The 11,344-nt window shown below is 43.9% G+C and overlaps 1 protein-coding gene across 1 annotated transcript; it reads right to left on the reverse strand.

Moving 5' to 3' along the window:
* Positions 1 to 7,811: 7,811 nt before the first annotated feature.
* On the reverse strand, positions 7,812 to 8,734 carry LOC136515427 (uncharacterized). The gene is made up of 3 exons (XM_066509013.1): positions 8,717 to 8,734; positions 8,562 to 8,633; positions 7,812 to 8,249 (listed from the first exon to the last, which is right to left on the reverse strand). Exons 1-3 carry the CDS (start codon positions 8,732 to 8,734, stop codon positions 7,812 to 7,814), a joined length of 528 nt encoding a protein of 175 aa, XP_066365110.1.
* Between the last annotated feature and the right edge of the window lie 2,610 nt (positions 8,735 to 11,344).

An 11,344-nucleotide genomic window follows, 5' to 3' on the forward strand; every position in this document is an offset into this window, starting at 1 on the left:
ATTAAGGTTAATACAGTTTGTGATCGGCATAAGTGAAAATAAACAAGGTTGTTACCTTAAATGCTTTGACCAAGGTTGTAGCAGCGGCCGATGGAGTAGCCCTGGATGTAGCCAATTTGGACTTAGAAGTGATGGTCTTGGTACGAATCTTCTGGTGGGTCAAAGCGGCTAAGGTGGGAGCGTTGTAGCCGATCGGCGATGTTGGGGAAACAGGCCGGAGATTGAAGGGTTTCCCACTTTTGCTCACCGATGGTGCTGGGTTGTTAACCTGTTACAAGAGAATCAGTTACTGATATATGAAGGGAAAAGCAGAAGGGAGTTAAAGGAAACTTACCGCGTCGTCAGGAATGGCATATTCAGGGTCGATCATGTGCCGATATGTGTGAGCAGAAGTTGTGAACAGTTGTTCTTTCCACTCTCGCCACCATTGCTTATATGACTCGGTGATGAAAGATATTGGTGTCCAGGTGGATATATCAACATCTGTAGTATCGGCATCGGGGGAGAGTTGTACTACCTTGTTCCAATCTGTTCCGCAGGTGATTGTTTCCCTGGGTTTGATCACATCGGCAAAGCAGAGTTTGATTGGCAGTTGCCCAAAAGCCAATTGGCGGGATACTGCCGATGGGTTGTAAAATTCATATGTAATGTTGGTGTTTTTCCCGCTGCCGAATGTGTTTACTGGAATTGCCCTGGGAGTGATGATAGCCATCATGAGCTCATTATCTTGATTCAGAGTGTCATCGGCAAAGTTGAAAAGAAGGGGGAATCTGTTTTCTTCGTCAATATAAGGCACCCAGGCCCTATGATCACGAGAAAGACCATTGTAGAAGCTTTGAAAGAATCTGCCGATTTGGTCTTCGTTGGCTTCTGTTCCAGGAAGGACAATTATGGCTTCACCAAAATTGAGGGGTGAGCGTGTTGCCGATTCATCATCCCCAAGCACATAGTCTTCAGCAATTTCTCGTGGGAATTGTTGAGCAAAAAAGTCCCATTGCAAACGTTTGTGCATATGGGCATTCAGCCACATGTTGATAAACCACCACGGGCCTCCCAGGTTGCCGATGGGTTCGCCAAGCAAAAGTTTCTGAGACACTTGATGAAGAAGATGATAAGTGGAGCTCAGAAGGTATCGGCCAAGAGGAAACCTTACGCCATTAGCCAAAAGTTCAGCTGCAGGGAGGAAGGCGTTGGTTGGTCCTACTGATCGACCACAGAAGATAAATTTTTCTAACCACATATTCAGGAATGTGGCATGTTCCCTCTGGCTAAGTGTCCCGGTTTTCTGGTATTCTTGAATATATCCTGTCCAACCGCCGATGTTGCGGGTATTCACCCTATATTCAGACTTTCTACCATAGATGGAGCCTTCATCGGCAGTTGAGATGTCCAAGCCAGTAAGCATGTGGATATCGGCAAGGGTAGGAGTAGCTGGGCCATGTCCAAACATAAAAGTATTGGTCGTGTCTGACCAGAAATAAGCAGCTGCAATTATCATTGATTCATTTTTCTGCATATCGGCAATAGAGAGCCTAATGCATTGGTCTAACCTTCGTTCTGCCCAGTATACTTGCATCGATCTATTAACCCTCAAGTACCAATCTTTCCACCCTTTGGTGGTTTTGGGCCAAGATCGGAATGTGTCTTTCCACAAATTCAGAGAGAAATTTTGGGCTCTAAAGGGGATTCTGTTAACCTCTGCATTGATCAGATCGGTTGGATCTGGGTTGCCCATTGGTCCAAGGCATTGGACGTGCGGCTGATCGGTTGGGATAACTAATTTGTTGCGCAGTTCCTAAGGTTATGGAATCCAGAAGACAGAAGAAAGGAAAAATCACCAACTGAATGAATTTGCAAAAAGATCAAAGTAAAAGGTAATGGAAGTGGAGCGAACCGCGGGGACGTCGAAGTTGATGGCCATTGTCTTGAGGAAGGTGGAGGTACGAGCTGGAAACTTGAAGTTAGCGCCGGAGAGAGAGAATGCCAAGGATTGGAGGCTGAAGGTCAAGGCGGTTCAGAGGGATATGGTAACTGTTCGCGCGATAATCAGGGGATTGTACAGATGAGTTGATGACAAGTAATCATGACTTGGAGGGGATATCGATACATGATATTTTAATTCTGAAAATGGCAGCATTATCATGTTAAGATCTTGCCGATGGGTTATTGTTTCGGTATCTTAACCATAATCAAGGCAAGAGTGGTTGGCGATTGTGCGATATTTACTGAAGTGCGTGAATCAAGATTAGATTTGATTGGATTTGATAACAAATCAAGTTTTGGCTTGGAGAATGAGTTACGGTAATCGGGCAAAGGCAAGCGTTATCTGGAGTAAATTTCGGAGCATTAATGGTTTTATACTCCGAAATTGGGGGGCATGTGTTGACACCGTTTTTTGCACGTGTCAAAATAATCGGAGTGGACTAATCGGCAAGGGGAAAGTTATTGAATACTTTGATAGCCGATGAAAGCCAGTTTGTAAAGATGGTTGCCGATAGCTGGTGATGGTCGATGGAAAGGTTGATTTGGACTCGGGCGTTGCCGATGAGGTTGGAGGTGTTATTGTCGATGCCGATGAAGGGAGGCTTGAGGACTACTGCCGATGAAACATGGAGTATGCCGATGAAGGGAGGCTTGAAGACTACTGCCGATGAAACAGGGAGTATGCCGATGAAGAAAGACTTGAAGACTACTGCCGATGAAATAGGGAGTATGCCGATGGGAAGGAGGACGGTGAGATTTCCATCGTAATTGAGGCGGACAGGGAAATAGATAGGAGTTGATTTCCTTTTCTATATTTGTTAGGGTATGATTCATGTAAGAGTCACGTGTTTCCTTAGATATGGGATTGGTGTCCTAGTTGTGTTTGGTTGTGTCTCTTTAGATCAGGGTATAAATATGGAGTAAGGGGCAATGTAATATATATATCAATCAATATCAAAACCAATTTTTACTCCTATTTGCATCTACTTACTTTTCGGCGACTTCGTCAATTTACATATTTTTCCTTTTTTACGAGTTCTCATTGATTCGGCGAGCTGCATCGTTTCAGTGCGACCTTCGGCGATTCTCGAGTTCCGCGTGAGCACCTCTTGGCCGTGACTTCCGGGCGTATCGCTGTTGTCAGGACCAAAGTGTTCGTATCTTCATCCTTGTCGATTAGCAGGTCAAATCGACTAGCACGCTTTGGATATCGATTCGGGTATTAGCCCTTTGTGTTTGCAGATCCACTTTTGCATCAACAGCCTTCTATGCCATAACCAACCTATGCTAGACTTTGTGAATAAGCATGTAGATAATCTAGCTTCACTAGTATTGAAATCAACCAAGTATAGATTCTCATATCTAAAACCTTTGAAGATCAAGTTAGAGCTATCTACACTTATGATTTCTACATCATCTACCCTAAATATGTATTTGAATCCAAGATCACATAATTGAGCCACGGATAGCAAGTTGAAATTCAAGCTCTCTACTAGTAACACATTGGATATGCTCAAGTCATTGGATATTGCAATCTTACCAAGCTCTTTGACCTTACCTTTGCCATTGTCACCAAATGTGATACTATCATAACCATTATTGCCATTGGTGTTGATTGAGTTGAACATTCTTGCATCATCGGTCATGTGTTGAGTGCACCCACTATCAAGAACCCAATATCTTCCTCCGGCTTTGTAATTGACCTACAAAAGAAGATCAATTCCTTTTAGGTACCTAAACTTGCTTGGGTCCTTGAAGGTTAGTAACCAAGCTCTTTGACATCCAAATGGCTTTCTTCTTTGAGCCCATCCATGGTTTGCCAATGAACTTAGCCTTTACACCATTTGTACCTTTAGTGAGCATATAGCATGAATCAAGCTTTATGAAGGATATATTAGTATTTTTGCTCTTGTTTTTGCATTCTTGCTCTTTATGACCAACTTGCTTATAACTAGTGTAAAATCGATCATTGTTCTTCACAAAACTAGTCTTGTGAGGAGCAAAGGCCGCCTTGCCTTTCTTGGGGGTATAACCCAATCCCTCTTTGTAGAGAGAAGCTTTTTGGCTACCCAAGACCATAAGCAAGCGGTCCTCACCACCATAAGCCTTAGCTAAGGTGTGAGTGAGCTTAGTGGCCTCCTTCTTGAGGTTCTCATTCTCAACCACTAGTGAGGTATCATAAGTGAGACCATCACTATTAGAAGAGGTAGAAGTGGAAGTGCTACAAGAAGGGTTAGTAGGAGCAACAATGATAGGCATAGATAGTGGTTCATCAATTATGTTACAAGTTAAACCTACATTGCAAGTTTCAACATGCTTATTTTTATTTTGCTCATCAAGCAAAGTGGAATGAGCCTTTTCAAGCTTTTTGTGAGCTTTGCCAAGCTTCTCATTGGCTTCCTCTAGCCTCTCATGAGATGCATTGAGCTCATCAAAGGCTTGCTTAAGGGCTTTTAGTTCCTTACGCAAGCTTTTGCATTCCCTTCTCTTGATATCAAAGTGTTCTCTAGCATCTTCTAGCATGTCAATTAATTTATCCTTAGTAGGTTCATCATCATCACTATCACTATCATTTTTATTTTCATATTCATTATCATTAACATGTTCTTCATCACTTTCATCATCACAAGATTGTACCTTAGTGGCCTTAGCCATGAAGCATGATGAAGATTCGAAGAGAGAAGGCTTCTCATTGATAGCAATGCTTGCAAGAACCTTCTTCTCGGTGGTCTTGTTATCATCACTATCATCATCATCATCACTTGAGGAAGCATCGCTATCCTAAGTGACCACATATGATCCACCCTTCTTCTTGAAGGCCATCTTGTCCTTCTTCTCTTTCTTTTCCTTCTTGTCTTTCTTCTTGTTCTTCTTGCTATCATCATCATTGTTGCTATTATATGGACATTGAGCAACAAGATGATCTTTGCTTCCACACTTGAAGCACCTTCTTGACTCTTCTTTGTTCTTAGATGAAGATTTCTTTCTTCTAGCACGATAGCTCTTCTTCACCATGAACTTGCCAAATCTCTTGACAAAGAGAGCCATCTTCTCATCATCATCATCCCATGAATTATCATCCTCACTTGATGTTTCTTGCTTTGCTTTGCCCTTGGATGATGTGGCTTTGAATGCCACACTCTTCTTCTTCTCATCCTTCTTCCCATCTTTCTTCTCCTTCTTTTCTTTCTTCTCATCATCATCTCTATAGGTATTATCGGTCATAATATCTCCCAATACTTGATTTGGTGTCATGGTGTTCAAACCACTCCTCACTAGAATTGTGACCAATATGCCAAATCTCGAAGGTAAGCATCTCAAGAACTTGTAGGAGAAGTCCTTGTCCTTCACCTCTTCTCCAAGTGCTTTGAGATCATTGATAAGCACTTAAAGTCTATGGAACATCTCAAGCACACTCTCATCATCCTTCATCTTGAAGCTTGCAAACTTCTCTTTGAGAATGTATGCCTTTGCACCCTTCATAGTTTGAGTGCCCTCAAATGGTTCTTCCAACTTTTTCCATGCCTCATGTGCCATCTCAATATTTTTGACTTGCTCAAATGTTCTTTCATTAATTGCATCATGAATAGCACTTAGAGCAATGTCATTGTTTTGGAGAAGTACTTCTTCAGCCGCGGTGGGATTCTTCGAATCTTCAATCTCAATTTTTATTTCTACCACCTTCCAAACCTTCCTATTGATTGACTTGATATAAGTTGTCATCTTGGCCTTCCAGTAGGGATAGTTGGAGCCATCAAATTGGGGTGGCTTCTTGGTGTTGTTGATTTGAGTTATTTTAATACCGAAGGTTGTTAAGCCTAAAATAACGGTGACCTCGGCTCTAATACCACTTGAAAGGTCCTAATGGCTAGAGGGGGGGGTGAACAACCAATAGAATTTTTATAACAACACTTAACAAAATGGTTAGATAATTATGAGGTGAAGCAAGTGTTGCGCTAGCCTACTCAAAATGCAAGCCACCTACCACAATTCTAGTTTAGATAGTGTATATTTACACAAAAGCTATGACACTACCCTATGTTAGTGTGCTCACAAAGGCTAACTAAAGAGCCACACCAACTAAGCAAGCAAGCTCTCACAACTAGCTATGCTAAAGAGCTTGTCAACTGGTTTGCGATAAAGTAAAGAGAGTGCTCAAGATAGTTATACCACCATGTCGAGGAGTAAACCAATCAATCACAAGGATGAATAATAATGAAGACCAATCACCTCGGAATCAAAGGATAAACACAATGATTTTTACCGAGGTTCACTTGCTTGCCGGCAAGCTACTCCTCGTTGTGGCGATTCACTCACTTGGAGGTTCACGCGCTAATTGACTTCACACGCCAAACCCTTAATAGGGTGCCGCACAACCAACATAAGATGAGGATCACATAAGTCATGAGCAATTCACTAGAGTACCTTTTGGTGCTCCGATGGGGAAAGGTCAAGAACCCCTCACAATCACCATAATCGGAGCCAGAGACAATCACCACCCTCCGCTCAACGATCCTCGCTGCTCCAAACCATCTAGGTGGCAGCAACCACAAAGAGTAACAAGCAAAATTCACAGCGAAACACGAACACCAAGTGCCTCTAGATGCAAACACTCAAGCAATGCACTTGAATCACTCCCAATCTCACTATGATGATGAATCAATGATGGAGATGAGTGAGAGGACTTTGGCTAGGCTTACAAGGTTGTTATGTCAATGAAAATGGCCAAAGATATGAGCCATAGCCGGCCATAGGGCTTAAATAGAAGCCCCCACGAAATAGAGCCATTGTACCCCTTCACTGGGCACACTGCGGTCTGACCAGACGCTCTGGTTCAACTGACCGGACACCAACCCTCAGCGTCCGGTCGCCCGATGGACGCCATGCGTCACTAGCTTCAAACATTGTTTGTCAGATTTCAATGGCTACGAAGCTGACTGGACGCTCCGGCACAACTAACCAGACACTGAAGCCCCAGCGTCTGGTCATTTCTAGTAAGCTCCCCGAGGCATATTTCTTCGACCGGACGCGTCCGGTCCACCTTGACTGGATATAGACCAGCGTCCAGTGCAATACCCTAGGTACTATGCTGACCGATCAGTTCGACCGGACGCAAGCTGCTAGCGTCCGGTGCTTTCCAACCCAGCGTCCGGTCAGTTGACCGATGCCTACGTCTTCATGACCAACTCGTTTTCACTTCTAACTTCTTCACCCTTGCTCCAATGTGCCAACCACCAAGTGTATCACCTTGTGCACATGTGTTAGCATATTTTCACAAATATTTTCAAGGGTGTTAGCACTCCACTAGATCCTAAATGCATATGCAATGAGTTAGAGCATCTAGTGGCACTTTGATAACCGCATTCCGATACGAGTTTCACCCCTCTTAATAGTATGGCTATCAAACCTAAATGTGATCACACTCTCTAAGTGTCTTGATCACCAAAATAAAATAGCTCTTATGGTTTATACCTTTGCCTTGAGCTTTTTGTTTTTCTCTTTCTTCTTTTCAAGTTTAAGCCCTTATCATCGCCATGGCATCACCATTGTCATGTTATGATCTTCATTGGCTTCTTCACTTGAAGTGTGCTACCTATCTCATGATCACTTGATAAACTAGGTTAGCACTTAGGGTTTCATCAATTCGCCAAAACCAAACTAGAGCTTTCACTACTACATAGCTACATTGATCATTAATAAAGCATGGAACTAAGAGTCGACACAATTAAAAACCCTCAGTCAGAAACATACTGAGTAAGCAACTCATCGTCTGAGTACCAATCCTCAACCACAACCCTGTTGCTGTGGCTAGACTCACCTGCATTGCCCTAATATGCCTTTCGCCTGTAGTAAGCGGCCTCCACTTCATCTGCGGTCTCTACGGTCTGAGTGAAGAATGCTTCATCATCCTCCTCCACCTGTAAGCCCGCCTCTGCTAGAGCGATGAGCTCACTCAGTCTGTCAGTGTCGTCCTCAGCCTCCTCCGTTTGTAAGCCCGCCTCTGCTAGAGCGATGAACTCGCTTAGTCTACCAGTGTCATCTTCAGCCTCATCCGCCTGCAAGCCTGCCTCTGCTAGAGCGATGAGCTCGCTTAGTCTGTTAGTGTCGTCCTCATCCTCATTCCCCTCATCAAACAACACAATCGGTGATTCAACGGTGCGACCAGCTCGCTTTCTGCGCTCATCTAACTTCTTTTCTTCGTACCTTGCACGAGCAACCTCTGCAACATAGTCCTCGCTGCATCCAATCCCTTCATGTATAAAATGCTATCAGTTAGCAACATGACTATATTACATTTAAAATCAGGCAACAAACAAGGCTTCGAAGTACTCACTGGCACATAATAAAACAACATGCTCATTCAAGACCTACATCTGTACTCTTGTCTCCTCCCTTACCTCCTTCCTTGCCCTCTCCTCCTCTAATGTCATCCGTCTCTCCAATCCCCATTTGACAAGCCCAACGTCGATCGGGTTAGAAATACCGCGCTGTCTAGCAAACTCACGCATCTTGTCTTTGTGATGTTTAACAAAAAGGTTGACGTAGTCAGGTCCATATCTCCTCTTTCATGCAATTACTTGCTTCTTCTTCAGTTCATCTAAGACCTTAGGTTGACTATTATAACATTTACACCTGCATTTCCTAGTGCTCTGTTCAAACGATAAATTATATCATATATGTCTTAGCAAAAGAAATAAAATATGATTTTATGGTTATCATAAAAATAACCAACCTCATCATAGTCAATCATATGGCCGCAATAATGGCCTATTTCAAGCTCTGAAGGGACTAAACCGTAGTTGGATTTAACACCACATTCGCACTTGACTGGCGATGCTTTGTAAATTAACCTTTCTTTCTTCTTTTGCTTTGCTTTTAGAGGTTCTTCGGGCCATTTGTTCTTAGGACCATACAACCACTCCTTGAAACGACACTTCACCATTGAATACATCTAAATAACATGACATTAGTACATGACACATATAGCTCAATATTTCAACACATACACTTTGCACTTACTTTATGCTTGTTTGGACACACAAACTCCAACATATTGTTAGGGTTTATCACGGCTCGGTCTCCGTAATGACATAGAGGAGGTTCCTTGAGTCGTCTAACTACGGCCAAGTGCTTCTCCTTAGCCATCATTGGAGGGGGGTTAGGGGGAGGTGGAACCCACCGCTCGAAGTGCTCTCGTGGATGTCACCCTCTCCACCAATCGTCGAAAAGGAGGTACTTGGGGTCAAACTTGTCTGCACCGTCGATCTACTAAAAGAAAAAGCACCTCTCATGGTCATACACAAAAAAATTCAACAAAATATTAGTAACCTAATAATACAAATGAAGAAGAAAAATATACGGAAACAATTACTTACATTAAAACGACTGCACGTGTAGAAGCAACGAGCCGCTGTGTCCGGATGTCTCGATTGAAACACGTCGCCCAGACGACCACAATTACAGTTAGGGACATGGAGTTTAGGAGGGACGTGGGCATCTTTGCTAGACTCGTTGGAGTACAATTCTCTAGGATGACCCCGTTTTCGCCATAACTACTCCCGAAACATGTCTTCCATCTAATAAAATGGTTCAAATTAAACATCAATCAAAACAATGCAAATTAATATAAAATATAATCATTTGCAATGCAACTAAAATAATATAACCAATAATTATAGCAACAAAAATATACATGGTAAACATACTTCTAATTAAATAATTAACCTTAACATTTGCAAAATCAAACTAATATCTTCCTTCAAACCGTAGACCATAGTTCCTAAACATAATTTTCCTCCTAAACTTAGCTCCCATTCATAATATACTATCCACCATTCAAACAAAAATAAAATATGCGTCATTACCTTGCACGAGGACGAGGAGGGAGGGAGGCGGCCGGGGAATGGAAGGGAAGGGAGGGAGGCGGCAATGGAGAGCCGGCGGGGGCCGGGCTGCCGGCGTTCGTGGCGTGGCGGCCGGTGTGCTCGGCGGCGGGCTGGAGTGGGCGAATGCGGGCGCGGCGGCCAGGCGGCCTTGCTGCTCGGGCAGCGGGACTGGCGGCGGGGGTTTTATTCGCCTCTGCCGCCCCACGGATCAGGGCGTGGCAATGCCGCGCCAAGATCGATGGTGCGGCAGGCCCTGCCCCATCAGCGGTCAGCGATTCCGGTCGCGCGCCACGTCAGCCCTCTGTCGCGCCACCATGCATGGCGTGGCACAGGCATTTGGCCGCGCCAGGGCAATAGGCGCGGCCAAAAGTGTTAGTTTTAAAAAAACCCGACCGTGTTAGATTTAAAATTAGTTTCCAAAAAGTATTAAAATTTAAAAAAATTCACAATATACAAACTAGTTCAAAAATTTAACAAGTGTGGCTACATCTCTCTCCCTCCAATTCTTTCCACAAAATGCAGCTAACCAGCCAATGAGTGATTGACAGGACATGTTAGCAGCAGGCCTTGCATGTAGCATGGGGCCCACCATCACCATCCACACCTTGAATGTTTCTTTGCACATGTCTTTGATGGATTGTAACTAGCTGATGTATGATGGTCGCCTCTAAGCATCGTAGAAGTGAATAACTCTCAATAGGATGTTATCCTACTCACGTCGTTGTTATATATGTTATACATAGTTGTTAGTCAAATATTGGTACATTGAATTTTAAAAAGACAAGTAGTCTAGACAATACCACCCTCTTTACTTGTATAGGAGTGAAAGCTAGTTAGCGATGCCTAACTCTAGCCACTGCCCACTAGTAATGCGAAATTCTAGCAAACTAATGTAATTCTAGGAATTTAAAATAGAGAAAATTCATAAAAGTGCTTAAAATGATCTTTTAGGAGTAGTAAGTTTATACACGTGAGATTATTGTATCTTCATTTTCCATGTGACTTGTGAGTGGCATCTGGCATCACTTAAAATGGATTTTAAGTAAAATCCAAATAAAACATTTGCATTCTTCTCTCAACTGTCGAGGAAGTAGGAACAGTCTAGAGAAACCACCCAACCAACCGTTTTTTTTAACCTATAGTAGAATCGAGCCGTTCCACAGAAAGTGGCAAAATCTGGAATCCAAAGGGTAGGGTTTTGGCTTTTCCCTGCCCGTTTCTGCGCCCGCGCGCTCCCCGCTCCCTCTTTTCCCGCCGCCACGACTCGCTCGCTCGCGCCGCATCGCCGCCGGCGAACTCGCGCACAACAGATCACAGTTTTCCCCGGCCGTACCCCCCTCTCGGCGAGAGGCGTCGCCCTCCCCCTCCCCTTCCCCGCGACGCGCCCCCCCCCCCCCCCCCCCCCCCCCCCCCCCCCCCCCCCCCCCCCCCCCACACACACACACACCCCACACACATACACCCACCCACCCTTT

The sequence above is a fragment of the Miscanthus floridulus genome, chromosome 17 (genome assembly GCF_019320115.1).
Source record: "Miscanthus floridulus cultivar M001 chromosome 17, ASM1932011v1, whole genome shotgun sequence".
Lineage (NCBI taxonomy): Eukaryota > Viridiplantae > Streptophyta > Magnoliopsida > Poales > Poaceae > Miscanthus > Miscanthus floridulus.